The 22,518-nt window shown below is 47.8% G+C and overlaps 1 protein-coding gene across 1 annotated transcript in view; it reads left to right on the top strand.

Moving 5' to 3' along the window:
* Positions 1-9,584, top strand: part of LOC140390099 (antigen peptide transporter 1-like) — a 79,445-nt gene extending 69,861 nt beyond the window's left edge. The window contains exons 10-12 of the mRNA XM_072475005.1: positions 1,211-1,370; positions 5,997-6,133; positions 9,224-9,584. Of these exons, the coding sequence (XP_072331106.1) occupies positions 1,211-1,370; positions 5,997-6,133; positions 9,224-9,481 (555 nt within the window). The 3' untranslated portion in view covers positions 9,482-9,584. The remainder of the gene's footprint in view (positions 1-1,210; positions 1,371-5,996; positions 6,134-9,223) is intronic.
* The last annotated feature ends 12,934 nt before the right edge of the window (positions 9,585-22,518 follow it).

Here is a 22,518-nt window from a genome sequence, read left to right as displayed (position 1 = left end):
ACAGAGTGTAATAAACACAGGGACAGAGACAGAGTGTAATAAACACAGGGACAGAGACAGAGTGTAACATACACAAGGACAGAGACAGAGTGTAATAAACACAGGGACAGAGACAGAGTGTAATAAACACAGGGACAGAGACAGAGTGTAACATACACAAGGACAGAGACAGAGTGTAATAAACACAGAGACAGAGTGTAATATACACAGGGTGCAACATACACAGACATCTTCCAATTAGGCATGTCACAGCCTTCTGGACTGAACACTGAGTTCAATAACTTTAGATTGTGAACTTTCTCCTTCATTTTAACCTTTCTTTGTCCCAAAAATCTTTTGTTCCCATGCGGAAGTCCTCGCACCCTCTCCCTATTGGGCCTTCTCTTACTTGTTCTGAGGTTTCTAACATCTTTGCTGCCATCTCCCCAGCTCCCACAGTATGATATCCAACTTATTTTCCCTCTCTTTTATTCCGCAGGTGGTCCACACGGACTTGAATAGTTAACTCGGTTATCTCTCCTGACAGCTTTTGCCAGCTCTGCTGAGTTTTTCCAACATCCTCTCTTCATGTTTCTGATTCCAGAATCCACAGTATTTTGTTTTTATTATATGGAAGTGGGATTCCAGCTGGAGCAGGATACTACAATATCCCATCCACCTCTCTGATCCAGACAACTCACATACCACAAATATATCTCACCCTTTGCCCAGCACGGTAGCATAGTGGTTAGCACAATTGCTTCACAGCTCCAGGGTCCCAGGTTCGATTCCTGGCTTGGGTCACTGTCTGTGCGGAGTCTGCACGTTCTCCCCGTGTGTGCGTGAGTTTCCTCCGGGTGCTCCGGTTTCCTCCCACAGTCCAAAGATGTGCAGGTTAGGTGGATTGGCCATGCTAAATTGCCCTTAGTGTCCAAAATTGCCCTTAGTGTTGGGTGGGGTTACTGGGTTATGGGGATAGGGTGGAGGTGTGGGCTTGGGTAGGGTGCTCTTTCAAAGAGCCGGTGCAGACTCAATGGGCTGAATGGCCTCCTTCTGCACTGTAAATTCTATGATCTATGATCTCTTCTAATCCCTGTAGCCTGACCCTGGGCAAAATACTTTCATGTGGAACTTTGATCAGAGCCTTTCCAATACCAAATTAATGTTGACCTTACGGAGTTTCTCTTGGGCCACAGTGCCATTTTCTGAGCAGCTCTCTCATGTTTCTCAGGTGGTCCTGGTGAGCCAGGAGCCGGTGCTCTTCGCTCGTTCGGTGGAGGCGAATATCGCCTATGGACTTCACGGGAAGCCCATCGCCACAGTCAAACAAGCGGCGGAGCGAGCAGATGCGGACCGGTTCATCCGAAAATTGAAGGACGAATACAAAACTGGTGAGTATGAGCTGCACGGGGAGGAGAGGGGGCAGGCGGGGATGGGGGAGGGGGTGCGATTAAACACAGAACTAGTGAGGGATAAACACAGAACGAGTGAGGGTTAAAGATAGAGTGAGTCAGAATTAAACACAGAGTGAGACAGGTTTTAACACCGAATGAGTGAGGATTAAACACATAGAGCGCGATTTAATGAAAAAGTTTGGCAGGGAACGGGAACTGCCACCAACTTCCTGACCCTCGGCCCGGCGAGGCCGTCACCGCTATCGAACATTAATTGGCCCACTTAACAAGGCCCCACGGGCTTCATGCTGCAGATCATGCTTCACTGGCTGATTCGCTGGGACCGCGCTTGCGGACTCCAGCTAACAAGTGACAGCAGCACTTGAACCGCTCGCAACCATGGCACTGAGGAGACCAGCACCCCAATCCGGACAAACGACCTGGGCAGACTGCTGGATGCCAGGAGCGATGTCCTCTTCCCCCGAGGGTCTAGGAGGGAGCTGCCCCTAGTGCCTCCAGGCTGCTGGAATGACTTCAAAGATGACTATTTACCTCCTCGGATTACCACCAGATTGATGTTTTTAAATGGGTATACTAAGCACTCGCTGGGGAGGCGCGTAGCCTTCAATAGGGGGTCCTTCCCGTTAATGAGATGGAGATTGGCCTTAATTAGTGATTATTGGTTTCTCGCCACGTTCACATCTTGCCAACAGGAGCAGGCTGGTTAGATCGGAAACCGATTGGCGCTCGACGCAGTTCGCGATTTCGGCCTCACCCACGATCTAACCGGCCTGCTCGTCTTCGAACCTGGCACGACACGGCCGATACATCCCACCCCCAGAATTATTTTCATCACTGGGGAGCTGAACTCGCTGACCAGACCGGCTCCTCAGAGATCAGGTCGCCATTTTGAAAGGATGCCCCAATCTCTCTAAGTAAGCTTATTGGTCCCCCATGCCCCCCACTCATGGGCAATGTCACCTCCCGCACACATGGTCATTACCCCACATACCTCCCAATTCATGACACCCGCTATGGGGTCTCTGAAGGCCCCTCCTTTTCAGGCCTTCCCATGCCCCCTTCCCATGCCCCCTTCCCAGGGCCCTTTCCACCCCCAAACCTTCCAGAGGCCCCTTCATACCCGCCCTGCGCCACCCACCATTCATACCCTTCCACCACCCTCCTTACATGGGCATGGCCTCCTCAGGCCCAGACCCTTGGCCATGCCACCCTGGCACTCGTGCACCCTGGCACTTGCACCCTGGCAGATTCCTTCGCAATGCCAGGGTGGAAGTACCAGGGTGGCAATGCCAAAGTGCCCACATTTCAGGGGGATATCCGGCACAGTCCTGCACTGTCTGTAACCACCCAGGGCCCTCCAATGGTCTGGGAGACCCCCCCAGGTGCTGTTCAGCCTGATCCCCATTAGTTTGGGCCAGTACTAAATAGCGCCCAGCTGGGGATTCCCAGAGGAGGCCATTAGATTGGGGGTCCTTCCCAATAACGATATAGGGATTGGCCTTAATTGGTGATGATTGGTTTCTCACCACGCTAGGGTGGGATCTGGATCACGCCAACGGGAGCAGGCTGGATAAATTGGAAAACGATTGGTGCCTGCCGTGGATCCCAATTTGGGCTCTCCCGCAATCTAATCGGTTTGCCCCTATCCACGCCAGGCGTGACATGGCCAGTACACATGCCCAGAGTAAGTGAGGAGTAAACACAGAGCCAGTGAAGATTAAACACAGAGTGAGTGAAGATTAAACATAGTGAGTGAGGATTAAACACAGAGTGAGTGAGGATTAAACACAGTGAGTGAGGATTAAACGCAGAGCGAGTGAAGATTAAACACAGAGCGAGTGAGGATTAAACACAGAGCGAGTGAAGATTAAACACAGAGCGAATGAGGATTAAACATAGTGAGTGAGGATTAAACACAGAGCGAGTGAAGATTAAACACAGAGCGAGTGAAGATTAAACACAGAGCGAGTGAGGATTAAACATAGTGAGTGAGGATTAAACACAGAGTGAGTGAGGATTAAACACAGAGCAAGTGAGGATTAAACACAGTGAGTGAGGATTAAACGCAGAGCGAGTGAAGATTAAACACAGAGCGAGTGAGGATTAAACACAGAGCGAGTGAGGATTAGACAGTGAGTAAGGATTAAACACAGTGAGTGAGGATTAAGCACTGAGTGAGTGAGGATTCAACACAGGGTGAGTGAGGATTAAACACAATGAGTGAGGATTAAACACAATGAGTGAGGATTAAACACAGGGTGAGTGAGGATTAAACACAATGAGTGAGGATTAAACACAGGGTGAGTGAGGATTAAACACAATGAGTGAGGATTAAACACAATGAGTGAGGATTAAACACAGGGTGAGTGAGGATTAAACACAATGAGTGAGGATTAAACACAGGGTGAGTGAGGATTAAACACAGGGTGAGTGAGGATTAAACACAATGAGTGAGGATTAAACACAATGAGTGAGGATTAAACACAATGAGTGAGGATTAAACACAATGAGTGAGGATTAAACACAGGGTGAGTGAGGATTAAACACAATGAGTGAGGATTAAACACAGGGTGAGTGAGGATTAAACACAATGAGTGAGGATTAAACACAGGGTGAGTGAGGATTAAACACAGGGTGAGTGAGGATTAAACACAGGGTGAGTAAGGATTAAACACAATGAGTGAGGATTAAACACAGGGTGAATGAGGATTAAACACAGGGTGAGTGAGGATTAAACACAATGAGTGAGGATTAAACACAGGGTGAGTGAGGATTAAACACAATGAGTGAGGATTAAACACAGGGTGAGTGAGGATTAAACACAGTGAATGAGGATGCAACACAGGGTGAGTGAGGATTAAACACAATGAGTGAGGATTAAACACAGTGAGTGAGGATTAAACGCAGTGAGTGAGGATTAAACACAGTGAGTGAGGATTAAACGCAGTGAGTGAGGATTAAACACAGTGAGTGAGGATTAAACACAGTGAGTGAGGATTAAACACAGTGAGTGAGGATTAAACGCAGTGAGTGGGGATTAAACACAGTGAGTGAGGATTAAACACAGTGAGTGAGGATTAAACACAGGGTGAGTGAGGATTAAACACAGTGAGTGAGGATTAAACACAGTGAGTGAGGATTAAACACAGTGAGTGAGGATTAAACACAGTGAGTGAGGATTAAACGCAGTGAGTGAGGATTAAACGCAGTGAGTGAGGATTAAACACAGTGAGTGAGGATTAAACACAGTGAGTGAGGATTAAACACAGTGAGTGAGGATTAAACACAGAGCGAGTGAGGATTAAACGCAGTGAGTGAGGATTAAACGCAGTGAGTGAGGATTAAACACAGTGAGTGAGGATTAAACACAGGGTGAGTGAGGATTAAACGCAGTGAGTGAGGATTAAACACAGTGAGTGAGGTTGTTGATGAATCTTTTCCATGATTGTGAACGTTCCCCTTGGTCTGCCGTTCTGAGTGTCTGGGTTGTGGTGTCCGTGCTCCCTGCTGTTGTCTGCAGTCTGTTTTTGGGAACAGTACAAAGTCTTACAACACCAGGTTAAAGTCCAACAGGTTTGTTTCGATGTCACACAGAATACCCTTCGTCGTCCAGTACTTCCCCGGAGCGGAGAAACTACGTCATCTTCTTCACAGCCTTCAACACGTCATTGATGACGATGAACATCTTGCCAAGGTCATCCCCACACCCCCACTACTTGCCTTCAAACAACCACGCAACCTCAAACGAACCATTGTGTGCAGCAAACTACCCAGTTTTCAGAACAGTGACCACGACACCACACAACCCTGCCATGGCAATCTCTGCAAGACGTGCCAGATCATCGACATGGATACCACCATTACACATGAGAACACCACCCACCAGGTACGCGGTACATACTCGTGCGACTCGGCCAACGTTGTCGACCTCATACGCTGCAGGAAAGGATGTCCCGAAGCGTGGTACATTGGCGAGACCATGCAGACGCTGCGACAACGAATGAACTGACATCGCGCAACAATCACCAGGCAGGAATGTTCCCTTCCAGTCGGGGAACATTTCTGCAGTCAAGGGCATTCAGCCTCTGATCTCCGGGTAAGCGTTCTCCAAGGCGGCCTTCAGGACGCGCGACAACGCAGAATCGCCGAGCAGAAACTTATAGCCAAGTTCCGTACACATGAGTGCGGCCTCAACCGGGACCTGGGGTTCATGTCGCATTACATTCATCCCCCACCACCTGGCCTGCAAAATCCTACCAACTGTCCTGGCTTGACACAATTCACACCTCTTTAACCTGGGGTTACCCCATCTCTGGATCTGTAAAGATTTAATCACCTGCTAATGCTCGCATTCCAAGCATTGTTTGGCATCTTTGAATTTGTCTATATATGTGTTTCTGGAACAGACCTCTTCATTCACCTGAGGAAGGAGCAGCGCTCCGAAAGCTAGTGACATCGAAACAAACCTGTTGGACTTTAACCTGGTGTTGTAAGACTTCGTACTGTGCTCACCCCAGTCCAACGCCGGCATCTCCACATCATGTTTTTGGGAAGGTTTCTCTTGCCCTTGTGTGTTCTGACCTCTCTCTCTCTGAATCACAGATGCCGGTGAGAAGGGGGGCCAGCTATCTGGGGGACAGAAACAGCGAGTGGCTATAGCCCGAGCCCTGATCCGAGACCCCCGGGTACTCATCCTCGATGATGCTACCAGCTGCTTGGATGGAGACAGTGAACACACGGTGCGTACTGGGCTATCCAGCAATAATAATAATGGAACAGCAAGATTGATCGAATTCAAGGATTAAAGTTACACAATAAAATTAACAACTCCCCAATCACTTTCACAATTTTCCTTTACCTCTTTCTACCTCTTCTCAATCCCATCTCTCACTTCCTGTCTTTCATACACTCTGTGCCTCTCTATATCTGTTTCCTTCTTTTTCTCTCTCTCTCTATTGCTCTCTCTCTCTCTATTACGTTCTCTATTGTTCTCTTTCTATATTGCTCTCTCTCTATTGCTCTCTCTATTGTTCTCCCTCTCTCTCTCGCTCTATTGCTTTCTCTATTGTTCTCCCTCTCTCTCGCTCTATTGCTTTCTCTCTATTGTTCTCCCTCTCTCTGGTCTATTGCTTTCCCTCGCTCTCTCTCTATTGCTCTCTCTCTATTACTTTCTCTGTTCCTTTCCACACGCACCCTCTCTCTCTCACTTTCCATCTTTTTCTCTCTCCCTGTATGTCTCTGTTTCTCTCTGTCCCTGTCTGGGGCTGGGGCTGCATTATCAATGTCCTCACCAGGCTTTTCTTTGGTGGGATGTTAACCACAATATTACATCGGCCACACCATCATACAGTTGATGGGCTGGCAGTCTTTTGAAAGAAGGGACACTATTTTCAGGGGGTCGTCCTTTGACCCTGCCAATGCCACTGAGGCACCTTGGCAGTGCCATGCTGGCACCCAGATGGAACTGCCAAGATGCTCAGCTGGGACAGCCAGGTTGCCAGTTCCAGGGTACAACCATGCCCAGAGGGCAAACACCTGGGGTTTCTGATCCCCTGGGAGACCCCCACAAGTGCTGTTCCATCTGGTCCCCATTAGTGGAGACCCACACTGAATGGCATTCACCCAAGGTCTCCAAGGCAAAGGGAATAGATCCCAATGACTTGGTTAGATCTCGGAAATGCACATTAGAGTGAAACTAGCTGTCTCACTCTAATATGCAGATTTTCCCAAAATTGCAAATGTGCAGGCTTCACATCGCAAAGTCTCACGAGATCACGTTAGATGTCGCAAAACGTGGCGAGCCAAGTAAATCCAGGGAGCGGGGATACCGACCATGTTGGCTGACCATGAGGGGCTGGTTTAGCACAGGGCTAAATCACTGGCTTTGAAAGTAGACCAAGACAGGCCAGTAGCACGGTTCAATTCCCATACCAGCCTCCCCGAACAGGCGCCGGAATGTGGCGACTAGGGGCTTTTCACAGTAACTTCATTTGAAGCCTACTTGTGACAATAAGCGATTTTCATTTTAATTTCATTCATGTTGCGCTGCGGCATGCTGCTTTTCAGGAGCAGTGTGGCCGGCAGATCTCACCCTCTGTCTCACATACATTATCTCATACTGTCTCTCTCTCTTTCTCTCTCTCTCACACACGCTCTCTCACACACTGTCTACTCACACTTTCTGTCAAACTCACTCACTCTCAGTATTGCTCTTACACTCTTGCTCTCTTACACTCTCATATTTTCTCTCACACTCTCTCTCAGTCTCTCTCACAATCAGTCTCTCTCTCAGTCTCTCAGACTCTCATACACTCTGGGCACGATGTAACCTTGTCGAGGGCATTTAGCCCGGTGTTTCCGATGTCTCGACCCCCTCACCCCCACCACCACCACCGCCCTCCCGACGTGATCCCCCGCTCCCCAAAGCCCCAAATCACCTATAAGGGAGTCCTTGGCCAACCTCCCCCCCCCCCCCCCCCCCCAACCCCACCATGGCACCCGGCATGGGCAAAATGCCAGCCTCGCACTGTCAGCCTGGCATGTTGGCAGTGTCTCTGCCAGCCTGGTCATGCCACCTGGTGGCACTGCCAGGATGCCAGGCTGGAAGTGCCAAGGTACTTGGGTAGTGCCAGCATGCCATCCTGCCCAGAGGACAGCCACTCAGGGACCTCCGATCCCCGGGAGACCCCTGAAGTGCTGTTCCGCCTGGATCGGCGCTCGCCTACAGCCTCTGAGGCAAAAGGGTGAGATTAGACAAGCTACTCACTTTAAATGCATATTTGCCAAATACTAATTCCGCCCACAATGGGTGGGATACAGATTTGCGAAGTCTCGTAACATCCCGTTAGATTATGCAAGCCATGTGAGCCGGGTAAATCCCGGAAAAGGCATCTACCAGTTGAACGGCTGGTATTTGGCTAATGGTAAAGTTCTTGGAAGTGTGGATGAGCAGAGGGATCTAGGTGTCCATGACATAGATCCCTGAAAGTTGCCACCCAGGTTGATAGGGTTGTGAAGAAGGCCTATGGAGTGTTGGCCTTTATTGGTAGAGGGATTGAGTTCCGGAGTCAGGAGGTCATGTTGCAGCTGTACAAAACTCTGGTACGGCCGCATTTGGAGTATTGCGTACAGTTCTGGTCACTGCATTATAGGAAGGACGTGGAGGCTTTGGAGCGGGTGCAGAGGAGATTTACCAGGATGTTGCCTGGTATGGAGGGAAAATCTTATGAGGAAAGGCTGATGGACTTGAGGTTGTTTTCATTGTAGAGAAGAAGGTTAAGAGGAGACGTAATAGAGGCATACAAAATGATCAGGGGGTTAGATAGGGTGGACAGTGAGAGCCTTCTCCCACGGATGGATATGGCTGGCACGAGGGGACATAACTTTAAACTGAGGGGTAATAGATATAGGACAGAGGTCAGAGGTAGGTTCTTTACGCAAAGAGTGGTGAGGCCGTGGAATGCCCTACCTGCAACAGTAGTGGACTCGCCAACATTGAGGGCATTTAAAAGTGTATTGGATAAACATATGGATGATAATGGCATAGTGTAGGTTAGATGGCTTTTGTTTCGGTGCAACATCGTGGGCCGAAGGGCCTGTACTGCGCTGTATCGTTCTATGTTCTATGTTCTATATCTGTCTCTCAATCCATCTCTTTCACACTCTCGGAGAATCCCAGCCATAGTCGCTCAGTCTGTTTCTCACACTCTCTCTCTGAGTCTCTCGCTCTCTCTCTCTCTCTCTCATACACACATACGCACACACACTCCCCCTCCTCTCTCATGCTCCCCTTTGTCTAACTCCTGGGTCACTGTTTATGTCCCCTGCAGGTCCTGCAGTCTGTTTACAATGGAGATAAGGAGCGTGCGGTGCTGGTGATAGCACACCGCCTCAGTACCATCGAGAGAGCTGACCGGATCGTGGTGCTGGAGCATGGGATGGTGGTGGAGCAGGGAACTCACCAGCAGCTACGAGAAAACGGCGGCTGTTACCAGAGGCTGCTCCGCAAATACTTCCAGGGCTTTGGGAAGATGTTGACACAGGAAGAAATGGATCAAACGGAGAATTGTACAAGTCTTTCAAATTGAATAGTGCGCTTTGTAAACAGTTTGTTCAATGATTTATTGTTCCATATTTGATGTTTCTGATGTAATTCATGTAGATACTGTTCAATAAAGATTATTTCTGAAAGTATTTGTATAATTAAACACATCCCATGAAGAGAAAACCTTCAGGAAAGTGAACACTCCAGAAAACGTCCTGTTCAATATCAAATTCTCACTCCCTCACTCTGGTTCACACTGATCCTCACATCACATTTGCTTCTTTTGCAAATCACATTAAATCTGTGCCCTTTCGTTCTTGATCCTATTACGAGCGGGAACAGTTTCTCCCTATCTACTCTATCCAGACCCCTCATAGTTTTGAGCATTTCTATCACATCTCCTCTCAGTCTTCTTCTCTCCAAGGAGAAGAGTCCAAACCTCTCCAATCCTTATAACTGAAATTGCTCATCTCTGGAATCATTTTTGTGAACCTCTCCTGCACTCTCTCCAATGTGCATTGTGGCACCCAGAACTGTACACAGCTGAGGTCTAACTAGTGTCTTGTTAAGTTCAACATAATCTCCTTGCTCTTGGCTGCTCGAAGAGCTCCGGCTCAGAGTTGATGAGCTGGAGTCTGAGCTTCAAACACTGAGGCACATCCAGGAGGGGGAGACTTACCTGGACACTGTGTTTCAGGAGACAGTCACACCTGTCAGAGTAAGTAGTTTAAATCCTGCCAGTGGCCAGGGACAGCAGGGTGTGACTGCAAGTCAGGCAGGTAAAGGGAACCAGCAGTCAGGAACTCACGAGCCTCAGCCCTTGACCCTGTCCAACAGGTATGAGGTACTTGCTCCCTGTGTGGATGGCGAACAGGGCTGCAGGAAGGATGAGTCAGCTGACCAAGGCACCATGGTTCAGCAGGCCATTCAAGGGGAGGGAGTAAATAGGCAAGTTGTAGTTGTAGGGGATTCTATTATCAGGGGGATAGATACTATCCTTTGTGAGCAGGATAAAGAGTCCCGCATGGTATGTTGCCTGCCCGGTGCTAAGGTGCGGGACATCTCTGACCGGCTTGAAAGGATACTGGAGAGGGAGTGGGAGGATCCAGTTGTTGTGGTCCATGTCGGTACCAACAACATAGGCAAGTCTAGAAAAGAGGACCTGTTTAGAGATTATAAAGAGCTAGGATTCAAATTAAAAAACAGGTCCTCAAGGGTCATAATCTCCGGATTACTGCCTGAGCCACGTGCAAATTGGCATAGGGAGGCAAGAATAAGGGAAGTTAACACGTGGCTGAAAGAGTGGTGTGGGACAGAGGGGCTCCTTTTCATGGGACACTGGCATCAGTTTTGGGACAGGGGGGACCTATACCGTTGGGATGGTCTCCACTTGAACCGAGCTGGGACCAGTGTTGTGGCGAAAAGAATAAATAGGGTGGTCAATAGAACTTTAAACTAGAGATTGGGGGGGAAGGGAAAGTCAGGGAACCAAGAGGTGAAGTAATCAGTGGGAAGCGTAGCTGCTTAGGAATACAAAAAAGCACGAAAAGACAACTCAGGAGAGGTTACGACAGTCCCCATCCCACAAAATATGACACAGTGTATGGAAAGGCTCAGTAAACCAAGGTCCACCACACTAAGAAAACAAAAAGGGACGGTCAATAGAGAATTAAAGGTGCTATATTTAAATGCGCGCAGTGTACGGAACAAGGTCGATGAGCTTGTGACCCAGATTGTGACTGGCAGGTATGATGTGATAGGCATCACAGCGACATGGTTGCAGGGGGTTCAGGACTGGCATTTAAACATCCAGGGAGTCACAACCTATCGAAAAGACAGAGAGGTGGGCAGAGGGGGCGGGGTTGCCTTGTTAATTAGGAATGAAATTAAATCAATAGCACTAAATGACCTCGGGTCAGATGATGTGGAGTCTGTGTGGGTAGAGTTGAGGAACCACAAAGGCAAAAAAACCATAATGGGAGTTATGTACAGGCCTCCTAACACTGGTCAGGACCGGGGGCACAAAATGCACCACGAAATAGAAAGTGCATGTCAGAAAGGCAAGGTCACAGTGATCATGGGGGACTTCAATATGCAGATGGACTGGGTAAATAATGCTGCCAGTGGACCCAAGGAAAGGGAATTCATTGAATGTTTACAGGAGGGCTTTTTGGAACAGCTTGTGATGGAGCCCACGAGGGAACAGGCCATTCTGGACTTAGTGTTATGTAATGAGCCAGACTTGATTAAAGATCTTAAAGTAAGGGAACACTTAGGAGGCAGTGATCATAATATGGTCGAATTCAATCTCCAATTTGAAAGAAAGAAGGTAGAATCAGATGTAAAGGTGTTACAGTTAAATGAAGGTAACTACAGGGGCATGAGGGAGGAACTGACGAAAATTGACTGGGAGCAGAGCCTAGTGGGAAAGACAGTAGAACAGCAATGGCAGGAGTTTCTGGGAGTAATTGAGGACACAGTACAGAGGTTCATCCCAAAGAAAAGAAAGGTTATCAGAGGGGGGATTAGGCAGCCATGGCTGACAAAGGAAGTCAGGGAATGCATCAAAGCAAAAGAGAAAGCCTATAATGTGGCAAAGAGTAGTGGGAAGTCAGAAGATTGGGAAGGCTACAAAAACAAACAGAGGATAACAAAGAGAGAAATAAGAAAGAGAGGATCAAATATGAAGGTAGGCTAGCCAGTAACATTAGGAATGATAGTAAATGTTTCTTTAAATACATTAAAAATGAACGGGAGGCAAAAGTAGACATTGGGCCGTTCCAAAATGACGCTGGTAATCTAGTAATGGGAGACAAGGAAATAGCTGAGGAACTAAATAAGTACTTTGCGTCAGTCTTCACAGCAGAAGACATGAGTAATATCCCAACAATTCAGGAGAGTCAGGGGGCAGAGTTGAATATGGTAGCCATCACAAAGGAGAAAGTGCTAGAGAAACTAAGAGGCCTAAAAATTGATAAATCTCCAGGCCCAGATGGGCTACATCCTAGAGTTCTAAAGGAGATAGCTGAAGAAATAGTGGAGGTGTTAGTTATGATCTTTCAAATGTCACTGGAGTCAGGGAAAGTCCCAGAGGATTGGAAAATCACTGTTGTAACCCCCTTGTTCAAGAAGGGAACAAGGAAAAAGATGGAAAATTATAGGCCAATTAGCCTAACCTTGGTTGTTGGCAAGATTCTAGAATCCATTGTTAAGGATGAGATTTCTAAATTCTTGGAAGTGCAGGGTCGGATTAGGACAAGTCAGCATGGATTTAGGTAAGGGGAGGTTGTGCCTGACAAACCTGTTAGAGTTCTTTGAAGAGATAACAAATAGGTTAGACCAAGGAGAGCCAATGGATGTTATCTATCTTGACTTCCAAAAGGCCTTTGATAAGGTGCCTCATGGGAGACTGCTGAGTAAAATAAGGGCCCATGGTATTCGAGGCAAGGTACTAACATGGATTGACGATTGGCTGTCAGGCAGAAGGCAGAGAGTTGGGATAAAAGGTTCTTTTTCGGAATGGCAACCGGTGACGAGTGGTGTCCCGCAGGGTTCAGTTTTGGGGCCACAGCTGTTCTCTTTATACACTAATGATCTAGATGATGGGACTGGGGGCATTCTGGCTAAGTTTGCCGATGATACAAAGATAGGTGGAGGGGCAGGTAGTTTGGAGGAGGTGGGGAGGCTGCAGAAAGATTTAGACAGTTTAGGAGAGTGGTCCAAGAAATGGCTGATGAAATTCAACGTGGGCAAGTGCGAGGTCTTGCACTTTGGAAAAAAGAATAGAGGCATGGACTATTTTCTAAACGGTGACAAAATTCATAATGCTGAAGTGCAAAGGGACTTGGGAGTCCTAGTCCAGGATTCTCTAAAGGTAAAATTGCAGGTTGAGTCCGTAATTAAGAAAGCAAATGCAATGTTGTCATTTATCTCAAGAGGCTTGGAATATAAAAGCAGGGATGTACTTCTGAAGCTTTATAAAGCATTAGTTAGGCCCCATTTAGAATACTGTGAGCAATTTTGGGCCCCACACCTCAGGAAGGACATACTGGCACTGGAGCGGGTCCAGCGGAGATACACACGGATGATCCCAGGAATGGTAGGCCTAACATACGATGAACGTCTGAGGATCTTGGGATTATATTCATTGGAGTTTAGGAGGTTGAGGGGAGATCTAATAGAAACTTACAAGATAATGAATGGCTTAGATAGGGTGGACGTAGGGAAGTTGTTTCCATTAGCAGGGGAGACTAGGACCCGGGGGCACAGCCTTAGAATAAAAGGGAGTCACTTTAGAACAGAGATGAGGAGAAATTTCTTCAGCCAGAGAGTGGTGGGTCTGTGGAATTCATTGCCACAGAGGGCGGTGGAGGCCGGGACGTTGAGTGTCTTTAAGACAGAAGTTGCTAAATTCTTGATTTCTCGAGGAATTAAGGGCTATGGAGAGAGAGAGGGTAAATGGAGTTGAAATCAGCCATGATTGAATGGTGGAGTGGACTCGATGGGCCGAATGGCCTTACTTCCGCTCCTATGTCTCATGGTCTTATGGTCTTGTACTCTATGCCCTTATTAATAAACCCAGAATACTATTTACTTTATTGAGAACATAAGGCCGTAAGACATAGGAGCAGAATTAGGCCACTCGGCCCATCGAGTCTGCTCCGCAGTTCAATTAAGGCTGATATATTTCTCATCCCCATTCTCCTGCCTTCTCCCCATAACCCCTGTTCCCCTTATTAATCAAGAACCTATCTGTCTCTGTCTTAAAGACACTCAGTGATTTGGCCTCCACAGCCTTCTGCGGCAAAGTGTTCCACAGATTCACCACCCTCTGGCTGAAGAAGTTCCTCCTCATCTCAGTTTTAAAGGATCGTCCCTTTAGCCTGAGGTTGTGGCCTCGAGTTCTAGTTTTTCCAACAAGTGGAAACATCCTCTCCCCCTCCACTCTATCCAGGCCTCCCACAGTATCCCATTGATATTCTTGGCAAATATCTTGGAATTTTCCCTACTTTTATCAGCTATATTCCCCTTTTGCTCTCCTAATTGCTTTCTTAAGCGCCATCCTGCACTTTCTGTATTCCACTAATGCCGCTGTTGATTTGCTCCCCTTGTATTTATTAAAAGCCTTTCTCTCCCTTCTCATTGTATCCTGAATATCTCTGGTCATCCATGGTTCTCTGGGCTTGTTACTCTTTCCTATTACCCTAGAGGGAGCATGTTGGGCGTGTACCCTCCCCATTTACTCATTGAACACCCCCTTCTGTAGATCATTCTTGTGAACCTTGTCTACCCTTTCCAAGGCCAGCACATCCTTCCTTAGATATGAGACTGAAAACTGCTCACAATACTCCAAATGGGGTCTGACCAGAGTATTATACAGCCTCCATGCTCTTGTAATCTAGACCTCTTTACATGAATGCTGATAGTGCATTTATCTTCCTAACTGCCAACTAAACCTGCACGTTAACCTTAAGAGAATCTTGAACTAGGACTCCTAAGTCCCTTTGTGCTTCTGATGTCCGAAGCCTTTTCCCATTTAGAAAATAGTCCATGCGCCTCCATTCTTCCTACTAAAGTGCATAACCTCACACTTTTCCACAATGTATTCCATTTGCCACTTCTTTGTCCACTCTCCTAGCCTGTCCAAATCCTTCTGCAGCCCCCTGCTTCCTCAATACTACCTGGCCCTCTGCATATTTTTGTATCATCTGTAAACGTAGCAACAGTGCCTTCAGTTCCTTCTTCCAGATCATTAATGTATATTGTGGAAAGTTGTTGGCCCAACACCGACCCTTGAGGTACACCACTAGTCACCGGCTGCCATCCTGAAAAAGACCCCTTTAACCCCACTCTCTGTCTTCTGCCAGTCGACCAATCCTCTATCCATGCCAGTATCCTACCCTTAACACCATGGGCTCTGAACTTATTTAACAGCCTCCTATACGGCTCTTTGTCAAACGTCTTCTGGAAACCTAAGTAGATCACGCCCACTGGTTCTCCTTTCTCTAACTGCCTTGTTACCTCCTCAAAGAACTCTAACATATTTGTCAGACATGACCTCCCCTTGACGAAGCCGTGCTGACTCAGTCTTATTTTACCATGCACTTCCAAGTACTTTGCAATCTCATCTTTAAGAATGATGTTGTGATGCCGGCGTTGGACAGGGGTGAGCACAGTAAGAAGTCTTACAACACCAGGTTAAAGTCCAACAGGTTTGTTTCGATGTCACTAGCTTTCGGAGCGCTGCTACTTCCTCAGGTGAATGAAGAGGTATGTTCCAGAAACACAGATAGAGACAAATTCAAAGATGCCAAACAATGCTTGGAATGCGAGCATTAGCAGGTGATTAAATCTTTACAGATCCAGAGATGGGGTAACCCCAGGTTAAAGAGGTGTGAATTGTACCAAGCCAGGACAGTTGGTAGGATTTCGCAGGCCAGATGGTGGGGGATGAATGTAATGTGACATGAATCCCAGGTCCTGGTTGAGGCCGCACTCATGTGTGCGGAACTTGGCTATAAGTTTCTGCTCGGCGATTCTGCGTTGTCGCGGGTCCTGAAGGCCGCCTTGGAGAACGCTTACCCGGAGATCAGAGGCTGAATGCCCTTGACTGCTGAAGTGTTCCCCGACTGGAAGGGAACATTCCTGCCTGGTGATTGTTGCGCGATGTCCGTTCACTCGTTGTCGCAGCGTCTGCATGGTCTCGCCAATGTACCATGCTTCGGGACATCCTTTCCTGCAGCGTATGAGGTAGACAACGTTGGCCGAGTCGCACGAGTATGTACCGCGTACCTGGTGGGTGGTGTTCTCACGTGTAATAGTGGTATCCATGTCGATGATCTGGCACGTCTTGCAGAGATTGCCATGACAGGGTTGTGTGGTGTCGTGGTCACTGTTCTGAAGACTGGGTAGTTTGCTGCAAACAATGAACCAGATATCGTAACAAATAGGATGAGTATAGAAGGATACGACACAAGGAAGTGCTGAGGGTTTTGGCCAAGGTCAATATGATTGGTACAGGCATCGAGGACCCAACGGCCAGTTCCTGTGCTGTATTCTTTGAAACGTACTAACTGCTCTCTCCATAGTCCAGCCGCCTTCAATGATATACACACAGGCCCCTCTGCTCCTGCACCCCCTTTAAGAATTTTATCCCTTATTTTATATTGTCTCTCCCTGTTCTTCTTACCAAAATACATCATCTCACACTTCTCCACATTGAACTTATCTGCCCACTTCACCAACTTGTCTAAGTCCTTTTGAGGTTCTACACTGTCCTCCTCACAGTTTACAATACTTCCATATTTTGTGTCATCTGAAAACTTTGAAATTGTCTCCTGCACACCAAGATCTAGATGATTCACATCTATTAGGAAAAGCAAGGATTCCAATACCGATCCCTGGGGAACATCACTACAAACCTTCATCCTGCCTGAAAAATATCCCTTGACTATTACTCTAGGTTTCCTATTAGTTAATTTTGTATCCACGTTACTGTTGTCGCTTTAATTCCATGAGCTAGAACTTTTCTCACAAGTCTGTTGTATGGCACAGTATCAAATACCTTCTGAAGGTCCACATATACCACATCAACAGTATTACCCTCATCGACCCTCTCTGTTACCTCCTCAAAAAACTCCAGCAAGTTAGTTAATGGAGGAAAGTTTAATTTTGCTAATTGTTTACAATTAGTTTGAAGTTTAGGTCTGAAAATAATCAGATTTCAGACTATCACAGATCATGGAATTCCCTACAGTGCAGAAGGAGGCCATTCGGCCCATCGAGTCTGCACCGACCCTCCAAAAGAGTACCCTATCTAGGCCCACTTCTGCTCTTTATCCCCGTAACCTAACCTGGAAATCTTTTGGACACCAAGGGGCAATTTAGTGTGGCCAATCCACCTCACCTGCACATTTTTGGACTGTGAGAAGAAACCAGAGCACCCGGAGAAACCCACGCAGTCACGGGGACAAAGTGCAAACTCCACACAGTCACTCAAGGTGGGAATTCAACCCAGGGGCTGGATTCTCCGATTCTGGGGCTATGTCCCCCACGCCGGCATGGGAACGGTGGCGTTTTACGCCAGAAAAACTGGCACAAAACGGCCACCAATTCCATTGTCCCTCATAAATTCTATCGTCTCCTCTGGGGTGTCGAAATAAAGCTCCCATTTCTGGAAAGGCAACCACAGGTGGGCCAAGTATAATACCCCAAACTTCACCCTCTTTTCAAACAGGGCGGCCTTAATCAGGTTCAACCCGACCCTCCTCTTTGCCAACTCCACACCCAGGTCCTGCTACACCCGCAGCTCGTTCCCTTCCCAGGTACATTTCCTGGTCTGCCTCGCCCATCGAAGGATCTTCTCCTTGTCCAGAAAGCGGTGCACGGCCCCACCATCACTCTCGGCGGCTCGCCTGCCTGCGGCCTTCTGCTCAGCTCCATGTGCGCTCGGTCCACCTCCAAGGCTGATCGAAGGCCCCCTCCCCCATCAATTTCTCCAGCATCCTCGCCACATACACAACGGCCTCGCACCTTCAATGCCTTCAGAAATCCCGACAATCCTTACATTTTGCCTCCTGGAATGATTCTCCAGACCCTCCACCTTCTCCCTCAGCCTTTCTGGCTTTCCCACATCACCCTCGTTCCAACGAGGTAACTGCCTCTCGTGCTCCCCCATCGCCTACTCCACGTTCTGATCGGCAGGCCCTGGGACTCCAGCCCCTGCTCAACCCACTCGATCCCAGATCTCAGCGGTTCCATCACCTGGGCCAGGTTTCCCCAGGCCTCTTTCCTCTTGTGCAGGAACTTGTTGTTCAAGAATTCCACCAATTGCTCAGTCAACCACTGGGCAGGCAGCCCACCTTCCCCCCACCCCCTGAGGAAGGAGCAGCGCTCCGAAAGCTAGTGACATCGAAACAAACCTGTTGGACTTTAACCTGGTGTTGTAAGACTTCTTACTGTCCCCACTTTAAACACTGCCTGCCATTCCAGTATCTTGCCCAGTATCCCAACAATCACCTTGTTCATCATAACCTTGGTAAGTTCACAAAAATAGTTTTTTTCATTCGTTTATGTGATATCCAGCATTCCTGACCAAGCCAGTGTGTATTGTCCATCCCTAATTGTCCTTGAGAAGGTGGTGGTGAGTTGCCTGCTTGAACCGCTGCAGTCCCTGAGGTGTAGGTACACCCACACTGCTGTTAGGGAGCGGGTTCCAGGAATTGGACTCAGCGACAGTGAAGGAACGGCGATATATTTCCAAGTCAGGATGTTGTGTGGCTTAAAGGGGAACCTCCAGGTAATGTTCCTAGGTTCCTGCTGCCCTTCTAGATGACACAGGTTGCAAGTCAGCAAGGTGCCATGGTGAGTTCCTGCAGTGCATCCTGTAGATCATACACACGGCTAACACTGTGCATCGGTGGAGGAGGGTTTGAATTTTTGATTTGATTTATTATTGTCACATGTATTAGTAAACAGTGAAAAGTATTGTTTCTTGCATGCTGTACAAACAATGCATACCGTACCTAGGGAAGGAAGGAGAGACTGCAGAATATAATGTTACAGTTATAGTAAGGTGTAGAGAAAAGATCAACTTAATACGAGATAGGTCCATTCAAAAGTCTGATGGCAGTCGGGAAGAAGCTGTTCTTGAGTCGGTTGGTACGTGACCTCAAACTTTGGAATCTTTTTCCTGACGGAAGGAGGTGGAAGAGAGTATGTCCGGGGTGCGTGGGGTCCTTAATTATGCTGGCTACCTTTCCGAGGCAGCGGGAATTATAGATCGAGTCAATGGATGGGAGGCTGGTTTGCGTGATGGACTGGGCTACATTCACAACCTTTTATAGTTTCTGCGGTCTTGGGCAGAGCAGGATCCATAGCAAGCTGTGATACAACCAGAAAGAATGCTTTCTATGGTGCATCTGTAGAAGTTGGTGAGAGTCGTAGCTGACATGCCAAATTTCCTCAGACTTCTGAGAAAGTGGAGTCATTGGTGGGCTTTCCTAACTATAGTGTCGGCATGGGGGGTCCAAGACAGGCTGTTGGTGATCTGGACACCTAAACATTTGAAGCTCTCGACCCTTTTTACTTCGTTCCCATTGATGCAGACAGGGGCATGTTCTTCACTACGCTTCCTGAGGTCGATGATAATCTCCTTCGTTTTGTTGACATTGAGGGAGAGATTATTGTCGTCGCACCAGTTCACCAGATTCTCTATCTCATTCCTGTACTCTGTCTCGTCATTGTTTCAAATCCGACCCACTACGCTGGTGTCATCAGCAAATTTGAAAATCGATTTGGAGGAGAATTTGGCCACACAGTCATAGGTGTACAAGGAGTATAGTAGGGCGCTGAGGACACAGCCTTGTGGGGCACCGGTGTTGAGGATGATCGTGGAGGAGGTGTTGTTGCCTATCTTTACAGATTGTGGTCTGTGGGTTAGAAAGTTCAGGATCCAGTCGCAGAGGGAAGAGCCGATGCCAAGGCCACGGAGTTTGGAGGTGAATTTCGTAGGAATGATGGTGTTGAAGGCTGAGCTGTAGTCGATAAGTAGAAGTCTCACATAGGTGTCTTTGTTATCTAGGTGTTCCAGGGGAGAGTGCAGGGCCATGGAGATGGCGTCTGCTGTGGACCTGTTGCAGCGGTAGGCGAACTGTAGTGGATCAAGGCAATCAGGGAGGCTGGAGTTGATTTGTGCCATGGCTAACCCTGTCAAAGCACTTCATGATAATGGATGCCAGTTAATGAATGTTTGAGGAAGGGGGAGCAATCTAGTGGGCTGCTTTGTCCTGGATAGTGTTGAACATCTTCAGTGTTGTTGGAGCTGCACTCATCCAGGCAAGTGGAGAGTGTTCCATAACACTCCTGACTTATGCCTTATAGATGGTGGACAGCTTTTTTGGGGAGCCAGGAGGTGAGTTATGCTGGGCAGGCTATGTTCTTAGGATGCCAGAGACCCGACTGCCAAAACAAATCTTCTTTGCCCAGCTCATGGAAGGTGTCCGAACAAAAGGAGGACAAAGGAAGCTCTTCAAAACCGCCCTGAAGGATGACGTCAAGAAATGCAACATGGACGCGTCAATGCCCGGGAATACCCTGCTCAGAAGAGACCTACTTGGAGGAACATCCTGATTAAAGGGACACAATTTTTTGAGGACACTGGATGGTAAGAGGAGGTCTGAAAAAGGAGCCTGAGAAAGGAATACCAGTGATCTCGAGTCCAAGGACTGATCCCACCTTCTGGGAACACCTGTCACAGTGCACGGTCAAAGATGTCGCTCCAGGATCGGACCCAACAGCCACGCAGAAACAACAGAAACCATGACCAGTAACACGGAGTTTCTTAGGTGGACAATCACACTTGTTAACGAAGAAGATGAAGGCCCAGTGCAGGATTCCCACTCTCTGACCCGCCCTGGTAGCCAATTCAGTTTCTGGCCAATTCAGTTTCTGATCAATGGTAACCCCCAGGATGTTGATCGTGGGGGATTCAGTGATGGTAATGCCATTGAATGTCGAAGGGCAATAGTTAGATCCTCTCTTCTTCAAGATGATCACTGCGTGGTAATTGGTAAAGACTTCCCCCAATCCCAAACCATTTTTTGCAGACCTTTCTTTTTCCAGAACAAACTTTATATTCCCAATGGCTACAGCCTGTGTAGTGGGTGTGGGGTTGGGGGTGAAGTCGGGTGTTGGTGCTGGGGTGGGTGTGGGGCTGGGGTGGGTGTGTGTGCTGGGTTGAGGATGGGTGCTGGGGTGAGGGTTGGTGTAAGTGCTGGAGGTGGGTTTGAGTGCTGGGATTGGGTGGTTGTGAGTGCTGGTGGTGAGGGTGGGGGTGTGGATGCTGGGGTAAGGTGGATGTGGGTGCTGCTGGTGGGTTCTGGGGGTGAGGGTGGGTGGTTACTGGGATGAGGGTGGGTTTGGATGTTGGGGGTAAGGGTGGATGTGGGTGCTGGAGGGTGGGTGTGGGTGCTGGGGCCGAGGGTGAGAGTGTGTGCTGGGTTGAGGGTGGGTGTGGGTGAGAGTGTATTGGCTGTGGATGAGGGTGGGTGAGTGACGTGGAAATCATAATGAAGACAAATTCCACGAGGTTTGATTTAAGGAAATTTATTGACACAAATATATTTGCGGAGAGAGAGTGTTCCAGCTGCAAAAGCCAGTGCACTGCACTCTGAGTTATACAGTCGAAAAGCATTATATTTATAGTGTGAAATAAACAACTTTGAAGAGATAAAGCTCGGGAACATACGCAAGAGGAAATATGAATGTTTTGCCCCATAGTTGAAAAACACTTCGAGTACGCATTTTGTTGTCTTTCGGAAGAACAACTTATTATCACAATAAGGCCGAGTACAACATACTGAGCAGTATTTAGTTTACATTACTTGACCTACTTATTTTCGCTCAAAAGCAGTGTTAAAATATAGTCAATATTCCCAGCATGCTTCTAAATTGGTAACTCATTCATTTCCCTCCCACAGTGAGGGTGGGTGTGCGTAACGGTGTGTTGGGTGTGGGTGTGGCTGTGGGTGAGGGTGTGTTGGGTGTGGGTGAGGGTGGGTGTGGGTGAGGGTGTGTTGTGTGGGTGAGGATGTGTTGGGTGGGTGCTGGGGATAATCAATGCCACAAGCTCGGGGCGGGAGGGGGGGGGCAGTATTTGGGGTGATTTAAATGTCAAATGTAATTTTCCGTTAATGAATGTTCAGCTGCCCATTAACCACAGACCACAGACTGTGGCCCTGTGAAGAAAAAGGTCACAAAACAGAAAACGAAAGAGTGATTATGACTTTGGAAACTGCAGCAACAAAGTGAACGTTGCAATAGCAACAAACCACAGACTGTCGAATGCTCTGAAAAGCCCCAGAGAGCAAACAAATAACAGGAAAGGTTGTGACTTTGCAAAAAAGAACAATATAATGATGATTTCAGAAGATTGCAGCACAAAGCATCAAAGTGAGAGTTTAAAATGTAAGGAGGTATTTCTTGGGCTTTGATGCCTCCCTCAGAACAGAGAGCTGATCAATCTGTACACTGAACTTTAGCCCATAACTGGCAGTGTTGTTTAGGGTAACCTTCCTGTAT

This window comes from Scyliorhinus torazame, chromosome 14, assembly GCF_047496885.1.
Source record: "Scyliorhinus torazame isolate Kashiwa2021f chromosome 14, sScyTor2.1, whole genome shotgun sequence".
Classification (NCBI taxonomy): domain Eukaryota; kingdom Metazoa; phylum Chordata; class Chondrichthyes; order Carcharhiniformes; family Scyliorhinidae; genus Scyliorhinus; species Scyliorhinus torazame.
The sequence above is the reverse complement of the archived record's forward strand: the minus strand, read 5'-3'. Positions and strand labels throughout refer to the sequence as shown.